We start from the raw sequence: 19,895 nt of genomic DNA on the forward strand, positions 1-19,895 counted from the left end.
CATCATTGCTACAGAAGGGATTATATATTTCTGTTTTTACATCATCCCCATCTCTCTGTTTCAGAGCGAGGCTCAGGAAGTCATCTCGACCTGACGGAGTTAATTGGCGTCCCCCTGCCTCCTTCAGTCTCCTTCACTCCTGGCTACGAGGGTTTTCCAGCCTACAACTTTGGGCCCGAAGCCAACATTGGCCGACTCACCAAAACCTTTGTGCCAGGGTCATTCTACCGCGACTTTGCCATCATTGCCACGGTAATACTACAGCGTTGAACCCTACAACCTTTTAAACCTCTTTCATGCTGCCATTAAGGTTATTTAAAGGTGTAGTGGTGATTATGTCAAAATCAGAAATGTATTACGAGTTATATGAACTTCAATGTAAAGCATAATGATAAGTTGATGCCTCACCGTGTTGCCCACCTCAAAGAAGTCTGATGATCAATTAAGACAACAAAAGTCAGTTCATGTTTTTCTGGTTATTTTATATATGACTTAATGTACAAACTTTAATCATTGCTGGTTAAAGCAAACATAGAAAGAATATGTCGTCTTCGTTTATGCTGAGACTTCTGTGGGATTTGCTTTTGTATATATGCTTCTTATGCTGGGACTAATAATCACATCATAGGAGGAAGATGCAGAAGCCACAAGCTTTAGCTACATCTGATGTCCCTTATCATTCCATTATTCCAGGTGCGTCCAGCTAACCAGAAAGGTGGTGTGCTCTTCGCCATCACAGATGCCCGTCAGAAAGTGGTGGAGCTGGGTTTGGCCCTCACTCCAGTTCGTGGAGGACTCCAGAGCATCTTATTGTACTACACTGACAAAGAGCAGGCCTCCCACAGCCACAAAGCTGCTGCCTTTAGTGTTCCAGATATGACTGACCAGTGGGCACGATTTACAGTAAGCCCCACATATACTACCGAACAAATTCAAGGACGAGTATCTGTTGACGCTAGCCTTTCTGCTGATTTATTTATGCTAAATACTCAACAACATGCCGCATTGCTTACTGATAAACTGAAATTGGTGAAGTTATGCTCAAAGATTATCAACAGCGGTCTTTTGTCAATCACTCTACACAAAGACACCAGATTAAATCATTGTTCTTTAAAGGCAACTTCAGAACAATACAGGCAATAAGGCGTGTTTGTAACGTGTGTGTCTGCTCTGCCTGTCAGGTGGTGGTGGAGCATGACGAGGTGCGTCTCTACATGGACTGTGGAGAGGCTGAACGGACGACTTTCCATCGGAGGCCAGAAAAGCTCAGCTTCTCACACAACTCGGGCATCTTTGTAGCCAATGCAGGAAGCACGGGGCTTGACAAGTTTGTGGTAAGTGGGGGGAAAGAAATCGCTTAGTATGTCTGTGGTAGTCTTTTTTTCAGTGAAATTGGACTACAAAAAACAAAAAGGAGGAAGAACGAGAGGCTGCCTGTGTCAATACTAGTGTGCAGTTGGTCTTTTCACTTTGTTTGTGTGCATTTTGGCCTCTCATTAGCATGTGAAAGAGTTGAAATATCATCTCCTCTCACTCTGTCTCCTCTGGAAACCTCCCAGCATTCAGACTAAGGAAGCAATTTGTTTTGAGCAAATGCTATTGACCATTGCACTGCACAGAGCACCAGCAAAAAAACAAAACAAAAAAGCATTGGTGTCCATGTTTTCAAGAACGAGTACTTAGAAATTGTGAATGAATGCAGGTAGAAAAGCAGCATGTGAACGTTTTTAATATGTTCCATTCTTAATTTATGGGGTTATAGGTACTGGTATGTCAGACAGTGACAGTTTAAGCACAGATTAAGACATCTTCGTCATCTTCTTTGCGTACTGGTTGAAGTTTAAAGCTTAAAACTTTAAACAGTACAAAAGACCATTGCTGAACACTGGAACTATGAGTGGACCAGCTACAAATTTTATTGCAAATTTCCTGTGCTTTTAGTTTGCTAAATAACTTAGGAAAGAAAAGCTAATCTTCTGAACAGCTTCTCCTCTAATTAATTTTATGGAGACCTGCACATTCTTACACAGCCTTTCCAGTATATTTCACTTTGCATGACCAAAAAGAAATATGATGACCAGCTTCACAGGGCAAATCAACCCTCATCTGGATCTGGGGTATAAATGTCAATGACCAGTTCCGGTACTACAACCTTTGCTGACTCTGTAGATATTTGTGAAGATCAGAGACAGAGTAAAAAGGGAGGAACGCATAGAAAGGATGAAGGGAGGGTGAAGGGTGAGGTGTTGAAGGGAGGAAAGGATGGGGGAGTAAACATGATGAGGAAGTTGGACATGTCAACATCGCTTGTTTGTGGTTAGATCAAGGCCTCAGAGTGTGCTGCCATGCCAAGGGTGATGGAGTGGTAAGGTTAAAAACAGTTAAAACAGTTTTCCAAAAAAAAAAACACAACATGTTTGCATGATTACCATTAAAAGAAACGTGTGTAAAATGTCAACCCAGAGTCTCCCAGGCTGAAGAAATGAAAGCCGTTACAGTAGAGGCAGCTGAGGGAGCTCTTGACGCTGCCATTACTACAGGAATCACTGTCAGTCCTTTTCCACCTCAACAATGCCCACAAAAGAAAAATGCGAGTTGGTAGTCAACTGTGGTTACCATGGTGAGACAACGCAGTCATCCTCACTTCATTCTGCTTTGTTCAGCGTTGCCTGACTTTCTGAACGGGTTATCTGAAGCATGACGACCGAATATATGCACGCTCAGCGGCAGTCACGTCCAGTTGTGTCTATCTGGGTCACTGTGTGTGTGTGTGTGTGTGTGTTTGTGTGTGTCTGTTGTGTGCGTGTGCTCTTGATTTGTTGTCTTGGGCTTCACAAGAGTGCAGTCATGCCATGGGGCCCTTTTCAGTCAGCATGTGTTGTGTGTTTGAATGCTGGAGATGTTATGATTATTGACCAAAATAGTGGACATTTCCCTCTTGTTTCCCATAAAAACAGTGCCATTACTATTATACGGGGAATGTGAGTGTCGTGCATGTTTCTGTGCATACATATGTGTGTGTCTCTTTGAAAATCTGGTCTCTATGGCGATATCAGCAAGTGGACTGTACTTCATTGTGTGTGTCGGGTTCCTGTGTATCCTGTGATTGTAGAGAGAGGAAGAAAGAGGCAATAACAGAGTTAGTCACGCTTTAGATATATGTTCTTGAAGACACAGACCAAATAGAAATAAAGGTTATAGCTGCTCAATGTAACGGTGTCCCAACCTCATTCAATTTATAACAACAACAGTAATAGTAATATGAGGAAGAACCATAGTTGATACAGCACCTGTAACTCAAGGTGCTTTACCTTAACCCTTATATCCACAAGTGGGTTGAAAATGGCCCGGAGAGGTTGTTTTCTTGTAATATGTTTGTAGTGACATGTTTTTATCATTTCATATTCCAGCTATTCATCAAAACATGTTTTTGACATCATTCCATTTAAATTTTGAAGTTACATTTTATACTTTTAAAAGACTGTAATGGGGGACGGAGAGCAGCAACAGCTGGAGGAAAACAGTGGAAAAATGTCAACAAAATGGATGTTGACATTCTTCTATTGCTGCTTGGTGTAGCATTCTTATTTTTCAGTTAGCAAAATGTTCAGAATCTGTTGTAAAGTGAAAAATAAACATATTTCAAACATGAAATCCTTCTACAAATGATTATTCTTATTCAAAATGACAAAAAAAGGTACTAAAACACATTGATTCTTATACTGATCGTTTTTGACCAACTTATGGAAGAGTGTAGGGTCCAATCATTTCTGCATCTAAGAGTTAATGAAAGAGAATAAAATAAAATAAAAAATAGTGATAGAAAAATAAGGCAGTAAAATACAAAAAGTCCATGATGGTGCAAATGATAAATGCATCTGATGCCAGTAAATTACATGAAACTGCCAAAAAGCTACATTAGCACGAGCCTTAAAGATACATTTTAAAGTTTAATTTCAAGCTGTCCACTGAACCAGATACTCTGACCTCCTCTGAAAGGTTATTTCAGAGATGAGGACCAATGACACAGAATACAGCAACTTCATATCTCTTAGTTGTGCTTTGAGGGACTTTCGGGGAGATTGCGTTTAGGTGACAGGTAGATCTGTCAAATCTTAATTCTGTCTTTCTCCCATTCTAGGGTTCTATTCAGCAGCTGGTCATAAAAAATGACCCCAGAGCAGCCGAGGAGCAGTGTGAAGACGACGATCCTTATGTGAGACACAAACATTAACACTACAGTTTGTTTCCCAGCACATTTACTGAGCAGAGGAGGATTGTTTGATACTAAACAGAAGTGTCTCGTTCGAAATACTGATAATACATGGATCAACAGCACCCCCTTGTGGTCAAAGGACAAATCAACACACCTCGACTTGCACTTGGGTGTTCAAAAGACTTTGCAGTTGATATCAGTACTGAGCCAAAATGGGACATTGCATCAGTATTGCTTGACATAATGCCTTTTATTTTTGTTTTCTCTATCTAATGCGTTGTTGTGATGAAGGCCTCTGGTTATGCCAGTGGAGATGATGCTCTGGATGACAGAGAGACTGAGGAAGACACCATGAAGATCACACAGGGGAGAAAACAGGTCAGTGGAAAGGTGACTGGATAAAACCTTTTTTTTTTTTCAGATTTACATTAATATATTCTACATGTCATGAGTTTGACAAACATGTTCCTGAAACGATGTCTAGCAAGTATGGTCATTTTTAAGCTTGTGGATTTACACTTTAAATGACTGTTAACCATGGTTTTCTGGATATCCAGAGCTCAGAAGTAGCTGTACCGCATGTGTACTGCGTATTTGAGTATAGACTTGTATTTTGGGGAAGTGATAGTTTTGTCCTTTGGGATTTCACAGATTTTCATGGAGGCTAACCTCTTCAAATTTATTTGAAATGTATTTTATCCAAATGAGCAAAAAGATCATTAAAAATATGATAAAAATCTAAATCTTTGTATCTGACCATTTAAATAGTGAGATTTAATTTGAGACAACTGGCAACTGGCAGAGCAATTGTTGCTCTGGGCATTCCCCATCTGTTGGACATAATGTGTCGCTCTCACTTTGCACTGAAGAACAACAAAACTGTTTCTACTGTTTGCGAAATCTGTGACCTTGATCTCACTGACCAAGTCATCCCCCTGCTCATTTAACACCTGTGAACAAGTATATGTGTGTTTCTTCTCTTTCATCCTCCCACAAACTGGAAGTCACTTTGACCTCAAACATCCCAGAATCAAAACTGACACTGAGGCTTCAAAGGAAATTGTTCTTCAGAAGCTGAACAACTGATATTACATGTTAAAGTCTCAGCATTTCTTGTAGGGTCTGGGGAACTTCATTATCAACAGAGAAGAGAAACAGTACTGATAACATCATATTTGTTATTTACTCTGCAATACAGCATTTACTTTGTACTTGGAGCTCATTTGAACTTTAAATGTACTCTTCAGCAGATGCTATCTCACTTCTAGTTAAGCCAAATCCATCACATATTCCAGGTCTCTAGAGAATGAATCTTTGTGAGTTAAGTTTTCAAGAGCCACAGAAAGTCAATTTGTTTCCAGCTTTGACTTAAGCTTTTCAATGTGTTCATGAAGAGAGCGTACAGATAAATACAGGAAGCTTGCCTCATACCAAATCTGAAAAGCTAAATAACCCAGACAAGAATTCACACTCGCTCAGTCGGTCCGTCTCCTATTATACTGTACAGATCTTTGATGAGCGAACTGCAGAAGAAGCCATCTAATTTTACCGACCTTCGTGTTTATCTTTTTTTTAGGGGGAGGACAGTGTTCCCGTTAGAGCTCCACCCACTCAGGCTCCAGAGGTGGAGCTTGAGGAGTATTCTGGTCGCATGACTCCAACGGTGGCCAATGAGCTGCTAGTCAGAGGTCAGAATGAACTTTAATGTTATGTTTTATTTAATGTATATCAGACATGACCTAGTAATTAACTGGACTTTTAGGATTTTTATCTTTGTGTTATCTCTTTAGTAGTAGCTTCAAGTTATGTTTATTTATACAGAAGAAAAACAAAAGTTTAAGGACATAAATTTAAAACACAGAGTGCAAATAAATATATTGGTATAATGCATCAAAAGAGAATATTATCAAAACCTTATCAATCAATAAATAGTGTGACAGTCTGGATTATATTACAGCAGTTAGACACCAAAATCATCTCTGATAACTTCTTATTGTATGCTTTGTCTGTGTGAATCTGAACCACCAGGATGCTCGCCAAGTGGCAGATTATAGTTCAGTCAGAGTTACTTCATGGGAATCTGACTAATTTGATTATGTCTTATGTTGTCTATAGTGCCACAGAGGACTGAGGAGCCAGGAGAGCGATCCAGAGATGTGAGTTCAGAAATGGACCTCTTGTTTTCTCTCTTATCCGCAAGTTTCAGAAGTTTGTTTTCTCTATAGATCTAAATAATTCAAACTTTTATTTTTTTAAATTTACAGGCTCATGCCAAGCCTGGGCTTAAAGGAGAACGTGGCGATCCTGGACCACCTGGCCCACCTGGTCCCCCAGGCCCTACACTTGCACCTGGGGGGACTCAGCTCGGACCATTTGGGCCACAGGGACCACCAGGAGCCCCTGGATCTCCTGGACAACGAGGGAGAGATGGACAGAAGGTTTGTGTGGAAAAGAGAGAGAGCTACCTTTCTTTTACAAGCAGGACAACCCGAGCACTGATCCTAAATCCTTTGTTTTTACCGTTTCTTTTCACAGGGAAGCAAGGGTGAAAAGGGTGATCCAGTAAGTTAATTGTCACTTTATTAGGGGTTTCTTGCAGGGATTTTTCTGTGTTATTTCTGTACTTTATATTTGTATTTTCATCTTCAGGGTCTGAGAGGATCTCAAGGATTCCCAGGTTTGAATGGAGAAGTTGGAGTTAAAGGAGAAAAGGTACAGCTTAAGCACCCATGTTGCATTTCATGAACCATGGAAAGTGCTAGACTATTATGCCAAACATGAGCTGTGATATAAAAAAAAAAATCCAATTGCATGTCTAAATACAAAAAAAAGATATATGAATCAAATATGGCACTTCATTTCAAAGTGCTGTCTTTGTGAGGTGACTCACTGCTCCCAGTGCTCCTGTCATGTTTGGAACACTGGAAATTTCATTATGTGAGCATGTCAAGCACCATCTGTGATGCCTACTGCATCTACACCGCTGTGTCAAAATGCTGACACTTTAAAACAGATTTCACATTAGGGAAGTCACAGGAAGCTAAATATTACAAATGGAGTGATGATTGTGTTGCTGTGGCCAAAAACCTTGTACATTTACAGCACGCTATGACAAGATGCATTGTTACGATGGAGAATGTCATTTTTAAAAAAGAATCGCGCCAGAGTTCAGGTCATTTGTGCCAAATCACATGGCCTAAATATGTAGCGGGCGGCAGTAATTGATGGGACTCAGAAACACTCCCACAAATTAATCAATTATTCCTTGACTCATTTCCAATAGGTCCGGATTTGTAGTAGGATCGCAATCACCGATTGTCAGCTGACATAGTGTTCACTTGTTGTTATAATTGCAGTGACGCCGTGCCGCTATCTCGCAATGGTACGGAAATCCTTAACCCATGCATGGATCGACATTATAAGGTGCATCACTGCCAAAATCTCAAAATTTCAGTCAAATCCGTCATTCCGTCTTTGAGTAATGTTGCTAACAGACAGACAAACATGCACCAATCACCACATAACTCCACCACGTTCCTTGGAGTAAAAATGTAAATGAAATGAAAACACTACTGTCTTCCTGATTCTCTCATCAGTCTGTCGAATGGATGAGAAAAAAAAATCGCAATAACAAATGATAGTTATACAGTTTAATGTACAAAAACCGACTTTCTCACTTTTTTATAAAAACTTGCCCTGTTGCAGTTTGACAGTAAAAGTAAGTCTTTTCACCTTGAAGAATCCTGACTCCCAACAGACATCGCTGGCACCTGTTGCAGGTCTTGGCGAGCTCTGTTTGTGCACAAGAAGAACAGACTTGGAACTTTACTGCGCCTCTCACAGTTTTACAGTAAATGTACATTAAAAGGAGAAACTTAAAGTCTTCTCCTCTTTCTCTTACCTTCCCCTCTAAAGGGAGACCCAGGAGTTGGTTCACCAGGCCCCCCCGGCCTTCCTGGACCTCCTGGACCCCCAAGATCACGCAGTGTGCCTGTGAGCAACACCAGATTATGCTTTAACCACAATATTTGGATGTGCTGCTTTTAAAAAAATAATAAAACAGCATGTGGTAAATGAAAGACAAACATCTCAACATTTGTGTTTCAGTATGGACCAGATGCCCTGTTGGAGGACCTGGACAGTGATACTGTACTCATTAGGGTAAGAGAAAGACAGATAATAGATTATATTTTGATATAATTTAGCTTACAAAGTAGAAAAAATTACCTCTCGCTTTCCTTCAGGGTCCTCCTGGTCCACCAGGGCCTCCAGGACCTCCTGGTCTCCCTGGACCCCACATGTCATCATCTGACACCACAGAAGGCCTCTCTCCAGGGTATGAAGGACCGTCTGGTGTGCCGGGTAGAAACGGACCCCCAGGAATACTTGGGCTACCAGTAAGTTAGATTTCAGTTAATCCAAGTTAAATTATGGTGGAAATATGCAAGACGAAGCAATGATCTGCAGTCTATTTGTAACAGTGGTGGTATTTGATCATGTTTTCACGTTGTTAGTTTTTTCTAGATAAGGTGACTTTTCAGTTTAACTGAATGTCTTCTTATAAGTTTATTTCTCGCATTTTAGTGTCACTGTGTTTCTGTCATTTCATGATCACTGAGTGTTGTCACTTCTTCTCTTTATCAATTTTATGTGGCTTCATTCTCACTCGAGTTAAACCTTTTTAGTTTAAAAAAAATTATATCCTACTGTAGAGTAACCTATTTGTATTTGTGCATGTCTAAGTCAATGACCTTTTTGTCCTCTATCCTCCCTTTTCTTTTCTGTCATCCTCCATCGTGTCTTCCTTCATATCCAATACTATTCTTTATTCTACTACCTGCCTTATTTTCTACTTTTTCTCTGTCATTCCTGCTATCTCTTCCGCCTCTCTATTCTGTTCCAGATGTTTGAGGATTTGTTTAGTGGTTCTGGGCCTGATGGTTCAGGTTTGAGCTCAGAGTTGTCCTCTGTCCTCAGCTCAGACCTCGGATCTGGTTTCAGTTCTGACTCCAGCTCTGGTTCTGGGCTTGACTTCGGGTCCGGTTGGGGTTCAGGCGAGGTATACATACCTGGTTTGCTTGAAAACCAGCAAACAAATTCAGAATTACAGTCAAAAGCCAGAGTATTGAGGTGGCAACGCTCATCCACCGGAGATTTATGATAATAAATAGAATGCTGAGAAAGTCATAGGTCTAAATTTACGATAAATCAGTTTTTGCTTTCTCTATATTAAACCAGTGAGACTAGTAATGAAGACGAGTCTGAGCTTACTGCCTCAATGCTCAGGCAGTAATGACTGTACATTACCTCCAACCATGTTGTCCTAACTGCTGGCTGACAACTGCCTAAACTGAAACTGTTTTTACTTCACTGGCTGAAGAGTTTGTGTGAGTGAGTGAGTATACATGTGTGACAGGTATCACTGCTTTCTTTGCTTCTTGATAAACCCTGTGGTTCATTTGCTTTCTGTTCAGTTACAGCTTGAAGTTGCACTTTACTAGCCTAGCCGCGCTAGACCCATGCTTCTGAAGGCACAAGGGTCTAGGACCGCTCGACAGGGAGGGAGGCGGGCTAAAAGATTGTCTTTCAAATCACTCTGCAGCAGTTGGGTAGGTATACAACCAATCAGTGTAACGAATAGGCTGACGTAGTTCCGAGAGCGCCGGCGGATTGTGGCTAAGTCCCATTAGCTTTCCAACCAGCGGAGCCAACTGGTATATTAAGGATTTGCCATATCCCGTCGGCATAAGTTCAAATACGTCTTTCTTCTCAATGAAAACCTTTAGTGCCGTCCTTTGTTTATCTTTCAAGTTGAATTTTAGCTTCAAATCTTTAAGGGCTGTGGCCAAAGCCGAGTCGAAAGATAACTGTTTATTGTGCGCCGGTTGTTTCTGTCAGAATCGTCGCGCCTCTGTCGTCACTTAGTTACGCCCGCCTTCTGACTCTACACTTCATGGTGATTCGTCCGGCCAGTTTTAGGAGCATCCAGCCTCGAGCCTTATGGAGGGTAACTAGACCCACCCTGGCAGAGAATTAAATTCGTTGCCGTGGGTTGTCTAGCGCAGCTAGGCTAGCACTTTACTGAACTGAAAGGAACTGACCACAAACCAAATATACACACAAATAACCACAGAGCCTTACGCTTCTTTCATCCAGCATGGTAAAGGAAGAACTCTACTTTTGTTTTCTTTTATTTTGTTGTATATTGGGTTGTTCTCAATGCACCAGGGCATACTGATTTTGCTCAGAATGGGAGAACATAAATCAGTGTGCTTTGGAATTTGATGTTTTTCTGAAAACGTCTGAGGTCTGCAGTACCTTATTCTGTCAGTTTGTGCTCAACAAACGGTACAGAAATGGCACAATGCTGTGCTTTGGTTAAAGGAATACATTGAATTTTTCAAAACTTCAGCTTTCCTGTGATGTGGTAAGGCAAAACGATAAAATCATCCTCACCTCTGTGGTTGTTGACACCACCACTTCATGCTATGTTCAGCTGAATGGCAGTCAAAGTCTTAATCTTTGGCTCTAACTGGGAGATATGTTAGTTCATTTATATTCAGCCAGACTTGTCAAGGATGAAATAAGTTATAATACAATACAATGACATTAATCCCACTTTAAAACGGCACCCGTACACAATTGCTTAAGACTGTCTACACATTTTTTTTTATTATGTTTGAATGTAATGCTCATGGTAAGAACTCAGAATGACACCGGTGTGGATGATATTATCATGTAAGGAACGCTGACTAAAGAGCCAGAAATTTGATTGTTCCTTTAAACTTGGTGTTGCTACCTGGCTACAAGGTCAACACAGAGCTAAGTTCTCACACTAGCATACCTTCTGCGACCTCCCACGGCTTTATTTGTGTACATTCTGCTTGTGTCTGTCCAGGGTCCAGCAGGAAAAGATGGGACTCCTGGTCCACCTGGAGCTGTGGGAGAGAAGGTATGAACATCAAGACGAATTGGGAAGCTCATTAGATTATATACACAAAGCGAAGCTATACCTAATTGTCAACCTACTGAATGGTTTACCAAATGTGGACGTCATTGGCCGAAATGGTCTTTTTTGTAACGAAGAGGATAAATTAGTGACTTTAATGTACGATAGTGATTACAAGTGGTTTACTGATACTGTTCTATACACGATACATTGTTTTGGATTTCCTCTATCAGCACTGATCAAATGTCTTGATTTTACTGGGTCAAGAATTAACTTTCTTTCTTTGTTCCAAATTTACATCTCCAGGGTGACATAGGGCTACCTGGGCCACCTGGACCAAAGGTAATTTACAGTACTCAAACTAGAGTAGGGGAAATAAACTCTGCTTCTTGTGCTTTCCCGAGAATAAGCAGCATCTCTGCTCTTAAATGAAAAACTACTAAATGTTATTGAGACACCTGTTGCTAATAATAGTATCATGTGTGTTTATTCAGGGTGAATCTGGGTCCATGGGTGGAGAAGGAACTCCAGGACCTCAGGGTCCTGTTGGTCCACCAGGAAAGAGAGGCCCAGCAGGTCGTCCAGGACCCCCTGGCCCACCTGGACCGCCAGGAACGAAATTCTTTGCAGAGGTGACCTCACCTACATTACATATCACGGCTACTCTCCAGCCTTACTTTAACTGATGAGTTGAGGGGAGATCATGAGTTACTGTGCAATAGTAAAGAGCAAAAGGCAACACTGTCCTCACCCAGCCCGATCTCACGAGGATTCGTGAAACTGTTACGTAAATTTTTGTTTCGGTTTCGTGCGCACCAACACGATTTCATCATGTTTTTCGTGCCGCTCACCACGAAATGCACACCAATGTATTTTAAACGGCGGACTTTTCGTGCCACCCAGAACGTATTTCAAACGAATGTGTGTATTATATTTTTAATGTAAAACCATGGCGAATCCAACGTTATATTTTGCATGACATCGTCCCTAACCATAACCCTAACCATAACCTAACCATAACCCGGTGGTACACTTACCAATTTGCATAGGAATTTAAAGAATGTCCGGCGGCCGCAAACGCGATCACACAAGCAGTATACGCCGATGGACAGCTTAGATCGTCATGAATCCGCCGGTATAATCCACTTTCAGATGTGATTACCACAGCAGGTTTCATTGTGAGCAACACGAAAAACATTTCGTGGTGAGCGGCACGAAAAACATGACGAAATCGTGTTGGTGCGCACGAAAAAGAAACAAAAAATTTACGTAACAGTTTCACGAATCCCCGTGAGACCGTGTTGCCTCACCACATGAGTTGATAACATTTCACTCCAGTGTGTATCATCAAAACTTTTTGTTTTCAGGATATGGAGGGATCTGGAAAGAGCGACATGCTGATCGGAGCTGGTGTCAGAGGCCCACAGGTCAGTATGAGAGTGTGTTTGTGTTTATGTGCACCGTGTATATTGTTTTATATTTATCAAGTGTTTTCTGTTCTGTGCTTTCCAGGGTCCACCTGGGCCTCAGGGACTACAGGTAATGTATTTGTGAATTTGTGGTAATTTTACACATTCTGTTTGCAGAACATAGCATGTTTTTAACAGCTGATAACACTATACGCATGGTTCCTCTGTGCATAGTGTGCATTTGCATGAGCTGTTTATTGTCCCTCAATACTTGGTTGATGAAGATGCTCTTGTGTGTCTTCTTTAGGGTGAGGATGGAGCTCCAGGAGCACCAGGCCTCACGGTCAAGGTAAATCTATTTTGAAATAGCACTTCTCATGTTTCTTTGTGGCCAACAGATGGCCTTTTTATGCTCACTGTACCATCTCACTGGCCTCACACGATGAGGAAAATCCTTGAAAAGTATTTCCTACCATTTGTTAAAGAATCTTGTTTATATATGTTTAAGCATTTCCAGTTGATGGAATTCATGTAACTACTGTCCAAGTTAATGGTACAGTTTAATCACCTCTGCCCTTTGCAAAATTTGTGGTGTCTCTCTGTGATTGCAGGGGGAACCAGGTGACCCAGGACCAGAGGGTCTTCAGGGTCCTGCTGGACTACCAGGTGCTCGGGTAAGTAACAGGTGTTAGATGGAGATAATGTGGCTCCAAACAGGGTTGTCTTGAAATCAAGTGATGTTGTGAACAGATATTCAATTTCCATGGACCATTTACCATCATGAATAATGTAAAATTCTGCTCTTAAATTAATGTAAAAACCCATTGTACAGAACTTTCCCAGCATCATACACCAGATAGTGCTCCGTTTGCAGCTAACTGGTGACCATAGCGGAGCATTTCCCTCCAGATTTGGTGTGAAATACAACTTCAATTAAAACTCATGTCTCTCTGTAGCAGCTGAGTGTAAACATAGGCAACTGTTTCCAAACAAGTATGCCAGATCAACCTAAAAAGTGATTTGTCAATATTGTTTGCCATTTGTTAAAATGTTTATTTCTCTCTGTATGAGGTTGATATCCCTTTTTTGTGAATGTGTTGGTGAGCATTTTTAAACTGAATGCCTTTGTTTCATGCGGAGGATGATAACATATCAAAGTCAGCATTTATGTCTTCCTAAAGTATCGTGCAGTTTTTTGAAAGTGGCTATCAGCACACATTATAATGGTTTTGTTTCTCTTTACAAACAGGGGGCCAAAGGAGAAAAAGGCAGTCCAGGACCTCAGGTAGGATCACTAAAGCAAACTTTTTTGTGCCTCATGCAGTGTACAGTTTGTTTCACCTTCTCAACACTACTTGATGCTAGATACTGAAATCTTAGATGTATGACACACTTCTTACTGTGTCTTTCAAATAACTCTTTACCATCCTTTTTTGATAAATGACTAACTATTCAGCATCATGTGTACTGCAGGGTGATCGAGGTGCTGATGGACTCAGTATCCCAGGACCACCTGGTCCACCTGGGCCTCCTGGACCCAGTGCTAATCTACAGGATGTATGTGAACGCACAAAAACACGCATAAATTACAATCAGCTGAAAGAAAAATCTAAATACACACTATTATAAATAACTGTAAAAATGCAGCCAAACTCTAGCAGTAGTGTTTTCTTTTACTAAGATATGATTAAAAACAGTAAAATCGGATGCTTTTTCGGAACAAGAAACAAGAATGACAGTTAACAGCAGGCTGTGGTTAAAAACTGATTGTGTGAATTGAACAAAGTGTGGCAAAAAACAACACAAACGAGACGCAGAACAGCAATAACCAGACACAAAATGTCAACAAAAAAAAGAAATAAAAGGAAAGAAAGTGGCACAATTGAGACACAAAATAAAAATGTGACACATGACAAAACAAATGAGACATGAAACATAAAACACGAAAGAAAAACAAGACTCAAAATGACAGATTTAGCTAAAAACTACAAAAACAGAAGCAAAACGACAACAAACTGGCGCAACATAAAAACTAGATGCAACATGACAAAAACAAGAAATAAAACTACAGTTAATGTTAATTATAGTGACAACACAATGTAAATACAGTATATTATAGAAAAGCCTTCTTACAGTATTAAACAGTAAACCTTATATTTTACTGTAGACTACTGCCATCAAGTTCACAGTAATTAACTGCTGAAATAAATTACAATTGTAACACTCTAAAAATGGGAATAATTTTACAGGAAATTTGTTACAGTGCAGCGTTGTGCTTGATGTCAAACAAACAAAGGTGTTTGAAATGATTTTTTTCTACCACGTACCAAAATAGTATGTAGTAGTTTCGGAGGCCAACAAGAAAAATGTGAAATGTGACAGTTTTACAGTATAGAAAAATGATCAACACTCGGATTGCAACAATTAAAAAAATGAAAAACAGCTCAGCTGACTGAATGAGCTATAGTCCACGACACAGCGGTCATGGGTTCAAATCTGACTGCGTGTCATTCTCACTCTCTACTGTCCTATATAATAAAGGCAGAAAGGCCAGAAAATAACTTTCAAAAATAATTAAAAGTTTGTAGCTCATTGGGTGAACTGCAAAAAATGTTAAAGGATCAGTTGGCTAAAGATGCTGCTTTTTACCAATGTCTGTATGTGCTAAAAGTTCCAAAATTGACTCCTCATATGTTCCATCTGCAGCTGCTCAACATCACAGAAGGCATCTTCAACTTCACAGAGATCAGAGGACCACCAGGGCAGATGGTGCGTAGCTGTTAGCTAATAATGCAAAGTGACTGTTTCTGATGCTTCTCTGTCTTTGAGAATACAGACATAACGCCTGTGACATCCCTTTTAGTGAAACATACTGTACACTACAGCTACATAAAGACAGACCAGCATGATAGGATGTGTAATTCTCTCTCCTTGCCTTGACATCATCTCTGGCTATCATTGCATTTTTGAACTGTTGTGGCTACAATTGTTTTTGGTGATGCTGTGCATGAGCATGGCGTGTATCAATAGTTTATGAGATAAATAATGCGTTTGCTTTTATGTGTGCTTATGCATGCATTTGCATACATGCATGTGGGCATTTGTGTGTCTGTCTGCAGGGCCCTGAAGGTTTGCCTGGCAGAGCTGGATTTCCAGTAAGATCACTTTGCTACACCACTCTGTGCTGAGCTTGTGTTCCACCAGTTTACTGAATCCACAGAATTTTGAATGTAGTAAATGCATAAATGAACAGAGATGCATTTATCTGAAAGCAATGTCATGCTTTTTTCCCTTTTTGCTTTTGCTGTCTTTGGGCTAAACATGGTAGGTTCCTGAAGCACTGCAAAAGCTAGTGCCACCTTTAAGATCACCTAAATTAAATTTCTGGACACTGGAAACATGTGAATTTAAAGTTTCATGGCCATCTTTGCTAAACCTCTCAGCTTTGCCTGACCATAGTTTCATCCCTCCTTAGGGCCCCAGGGGACCTAAAGGAGATCTAGGACCTCCAGGCGTCCAGGGGCCATCAGGGATTAAGGTGACGCAAAATATGCACTGGAATAAAAACCATTCAATAAACATTTGCTTATCTAGACAAAAACGCTTAAACCCTCTGCCATGTACAATAATATCACATATTTTATTTATGTTATTTGCTTTTTCAGGGAGAAAAAGGAGAACCAGGAGTGACTATTGCTGCTGACGGCTCTATCCTTTCTGCACCAAGAGGCCCTCAGGGATCTAAAGGAATGAAGGTACCAGACAGATGATCTTTCAGCCTTAACTCATTCTATAGTCATTTACCCACTGAACAACTGAGTCACTAAGTCAACACTTAAAGCCACTGAAATGCTACACAAAATTATTTGCAAGTAAACGTTGTCATTCATCTGGATACTTGAGTTCAAACATATTTCATAACACACCACAAACAAGTACTCACAGAACATGCAGCTCTTACAGCAACCTGTTCCTACAGCTGTCAAAAAACTGTTTATTGTTCCAGGCCGAACATCTGACAAGACAAATACTGCTTCCTTCCTTTACACTCCTCCTAAACTTACTGCAGTGATCAAAGACAAAGGTGATGAATCCATAACTGGACAGGGTTCTCACCAGGATTTTTTTTCAGCGCAACGGCGGATCCTCCCGCACGCGCAATACACGGGAACGGGTCAATCGACAGGAAAGTACGGCTGAGGTGGGGAGACATAAATTAACCTAGATAGGCACCCAGTCGATAAAAACAAACGCAAATGGAGTTATCTGTCAAAATAACAGCGTAGCGCAACAAGTCACAGTGTTAACCCTTCCTGTTCGGCTCCCGACCGTGGTCAGGAAGCCCGGGGTTAACCCCCTTCACTTCCTCAGCAGCCGTAGAGGCAAAGACACAGGAGCCCAGCCGCATCGAAGAACACAGCAGCCTTTATTGTCTATCAACAGTGGCTGAACCGTACAGTACCGCCAACCCAGCAACTACACACCTTCTCTCCTCCTCTACCGAACTGACTGCCGTCTCTCTCGCTCACGCTGCATTCAGGGTCGCTGGGACATCTCGCTCTCCCCCTCTCTCTCACACACACACACACACACACACGCTGCTGTCTCTCCCTCTCTCATGACGGAGCCACACACTCTCATAACAACAGCGTAATCTTTGAAATGTGCTGGCAAGAACCCTGATCTGTCAAAACAACAGCATAGCGGCCCTAATCACAGCGTAATTTTTTAAACTGACAGCGTAACGGGCCGTTATGACAGCGTAACGGGCCGTTATGACAGCGTAACACGCTGGCGAGAACCCTGCTGGAACCATGTACTGTTTACACTGTACATGTCCTGGTTACTCCAAAAGATTCCCATTTCACAACACAAGTTATCTCAGCAAGACTTTACAGTAGCATACTATAGATAGAAACCTAACAAATCCAAAGAATCCCTTTGGCAATAGTGGAAAGAAAACACTCTTCTTTAGCAGGAGGAAACCTCCAACAGAGCCAGGCTCAGGGAGGGCAGACATCTACCTTAACCAGCTGGGGTGAGGGTAAAGGGGAGAGAGAATAAGATAGCTGAGACGACTCAAGAGAACAATAAACAGGTTGATGTGGTCAGTAAATACAGATCAGAAATGTGTAGCTGTGCAGTGAAAAATACCTGCAGAGGGGACAAAACACAAACCGTATAAATGATGACAAATCAAATACTTAAAAAGATTTTTTTCTGTAAAAACATGCTCAATACTGCCACAGTTTGCTCTACTTGCTTTGACTTTTACAGGGAGATCGTGGCTTCCCAGGACCTGCTGGACTCATGGTGAGTTTATATCTACACACTTTACATCACCTGGTAAATCTCTTACTAGCACTGTAAGGAAACATTTTGAACAAATCTATTTATTCTTTTTTTGATACCATTTTTGACAAATTATTTACAATTTTTAATGTGTGTTTATGTTTATTTCAGGGCCCAATTGGACCTACCGGACAAAAAGGAGAATATGGTTTCCCTGGACGCCCAGTGAGTGCTTTAATTGATCGTACTGTTTATTGTGAGGAAATTACCACCAGTAGAGTCTACTGAACTGGTACACAAAAGACGATAAGAAAAATATGAATGAATATATGAAGCCACTACAGGAGACACATCCAATAAAAGGATATTTGTCAGTGCAAAGAGAAAAATCCTTTTATTCTTTCTCTTTCTGCAGGGTCGGCCTGGTATGCCTGGGAGGAAAGGTGACAGAGGAGATTCTGTTGGCTTACCGGTAAGAAGAAAGGAGTGAAAGCAAAGAGCACAATCATCCAGTTCAAGTTATAAATTAGAGGGATATTCATACATAAATCAGATTTTACCACCAGACAGACCATTCTGTGATAGTCTTAGTGAAATACTTGTACATAAAGTGGCTTACTTGACATTTATTTGTAACTAGCACTGACCCTTCAGTTTTCAGCTCAAACGACCATTTTACTGATCTGTCATCTCACTTATCAGTTTTCCAGCACACACACCCTCTCCTCAGCCTTGTTTCTTGCTGAATCAGACAGCTAAGAAAGACAGATAGACAGGCGAGAAAGCTAGAAAGCTAGGCGGTGAACACACTGGAAAATTTAACAGCTAGACAGCCAGAATTACCTCATGGGTAGAAGCCAGGAAACTAAACAAAAAAGTGTGAAAATTTAACATAATTTACTCATTGCACATAAACACAACTTTAAATTTAAAATCAACTTTATAAGTCAGTAATAAATCAGTTTTGTGCTGCCTGTTTCTGCTGTTTTTAGGGGGCCAGAAATATGTCTTTGTAGGTTTAAAAAGAACAGCTCAATAAAACATGAATGCATGCCCTTTTCTTTGATTGGATGTTCCACATGTGTTTTCTTCGCTCACGAACATAATTACGCAGTCTACACCATGCACGGATTTCACCTTTAATGTGCATAATAAATATTCTTACTTGTTCTTCCTCTCAGGGACCTCCTGGACCTCCTGGTCCACCTGGACCCCCAGGGAGAATTCTGGGTCTGAATGGAGTAAGTATGACAGTATATCAGAGGCTGCTTTATTATTGGATAATAATAAGCGTATCTGAAACATTGCATAGCATGTTCTTAAAAAAATCTAAATAATACAGTATTAAAAATACTAAGTAAGTCCTAAGTAGTAGCTGCTGTCAAATTATTAAACAGTTGAACAAACAGAAAGCAGTCAGGCCATCAGTGCAGATCTGGGTATGGAGACTAGAGACATGTTCCTATAACGTGAAAGTGTTGTTGAATTAATCTTATCAAAATTTTACTGATCTTAAATGATCTTCTTTTAATATAGAAACAGTTTCCAGATTTAAATTATTTATGTGGGACCAAACGAAAATTCACAGGTAAATTACAAGCTTTCAAATCCCAACACAATGTTTAAAAAAATCAATCTTATTTCCTTGAAGGTGCATGAAAAAGCTTTTCAAGGACAGATTGTTTGGTTGGTGTTATTACACACTGAAAGGTGTATGTCGTTGAAATAACATCGTTTGTTGAATCAAGAATAGCAAATTTGAAGAAAATCAGCGATCAAAAGCACATCAGATGAAGCTGTCTTGGCTGACAAACAGTATTTAGGAGCAACATTGTTTCTACGCGCCACTTAAAATCTACAGTTTGACTTTTTTCAAATGATGGGTGATTATCTTGAAGCATTTAGTCTGATCACGCTGCTCTTTTTGAATCTTAAAGACAGTGTTCCCGGTGCGCCCCAGACCGCACTGCAAAAAGGGACGAGTAAGTCTGAGTTGGACCATCTGATTGGTCTGTTTCAGTTGGAAATC

General features: G+C 40.6%; 1 protein-coding gene and 1 long non-coding RNA gene across 3 annotated transcripts in view; one reads left to right on the forward strand and one right to left on the reverse strand.

Moving 5' to 3' along the window:
* Positions 1 to 19,895, forward strand: part of col15a1b (collagen, type XV, alpha 1b) — a 56,517-nt gene that overhangs the window by 26,185 nt on the left and 10,437 nt on the right. For both annotated transcript variants that reach the window (XM_022191665.2, XM_022191664.2), the window contains 30 exons: positions 65 to 252; positions 694 to 903; positions 1,182 to 1,334; positions 4,142 to 4,216; positions 4,508 to 4,594; positions 5,793 to 5,904; positions 6,332 to 6,372; positions 6,481 to 6,654; positions 6,752 to 6,778; positions 6,866 to 6,928; positions 8,132 to 8,209; positions 8,324 to 8,377; positions 8,461 to 8,613; positions 11,115 to 11,168; positions 11,472 to 11,507; positions 11,660 to 11,797; positions 12,533 to 12,592; positions 12,678 to 12,704; positions 12,882 to 12,923; positions 13,186 to 13,248; positions 13,824 to 13,859; positions 14,048 to 14,131; positions 15,281 to 15,343; positions 15,694 to 15,729; positions 16,050 to 16,112; positions 16,240 to 16,329; positions 17,852 to 17,887; positions 18,038 to 18,091; positions 18,282 to 18,338; positions 19,048 to 19,107. In XM_022191665.2, coding sequence (XP_022047357.2) covers positions 65 to 252; positions 694 to 903; positions 1,182 to 1,334; positions 4,142 to 4,216; positions 4,508 to 4,594; positions 5,793 to 5,904; positions 6,332 to 6,372; positions 6,481 to 6,654; positions 6,752 to 6,778; positions 6,866 to 6,928; positions 8,132 to 8,209; positions 8,324 to 8,377; positions 8,461 to 8,613; positions 11,115 to 11,168; positions 11,472 to 11,507; positions 11,660 to 11,797; positions 12,533 to 12,592; positions 12,678 to 12,704; positions 12,882 to 12,923; positions 13,186 to 13,248; positions 13,824 to 13,859; positions 14,048 to 14,131; positions 15,281 to 15,343; positions 15,694 to 15,729; positions 16,050 to 16,112; positions 16,240 to 16,329; positions 17,852 to 17,887; positions 18,038 to 18,091; positions 18,282 to 18,338; positions 19,048 to 19,107 — 2,414 coding nt within the window. The remainder of the gene's footprint in view (positions 1 to 64; positions 253 to 693; positions 904 to 1,181; positions 1,335 to 4,141; positions 4,217 to 4,507; positions 4,595 to 5,792; positions 5,905 to 6,331; positions 6,373 to 6,480; positions 6,655 to 6,751; positions 6,779 to 6,865; positions 6,929 to 8,131; positions 8,210 to 8,323; positions 8,378 to 8,460; positions 8,614 to 11,114; positions 11,169 to 11,471; positions 11,508 to 11,659; positions 11,798 to 12,532; positions 12,593 to 12,677; positions 12,705 to 12,881; positions 12,924 to 13,185; positions 13,249 to 13,823; positions 13,860 to 14,047; positions 14,132 to 15,280; positions 15,344 to 15,693; positions 15,730 to 16,049; positions 16,113 to 16,239; positions 16,330 to 17,851; positions 17,888 to 18,037; positions 18,092 to 18,281; positions 18,339 to 19,047; positions 19,108 to 19,895) is intronic.
* On the reverse strand, positions 7,852 to 19,100 carry LOC110949546 (uncharacterized). Its single transcript, XR_007944233.1, has 5 exons — positions 19,032 to 19,100; positions 11,061 to 11,154; positions 8,444 to 8,607; positions 8,118 to 8,207; positions 7,852 to 8,008 (listed from the first exon to the last, which is right to left on the reverse strand). It is a non-coding gene; the product is annotated as an uncharacterized LOC110949546 (long non-coding RNA).

This window comes from Acanthochromis polyacanthus, chromosome 9, assembly GCF_021347895.1.
Source record: "Acanthochromis polyacanthus isolate Apoly-LR-REF ecotype Palm Island chromosome 9, KAUST_Apoly_ChrSc, whole genome shotgun sequence".
In the NCBI taxonomy this organism is placed as follows: Eukaryota; Metazoa; Chordata; class Actinopteri; family Pomacentridae; genus Acanthochromis; species Acanthochromis polyacanthus.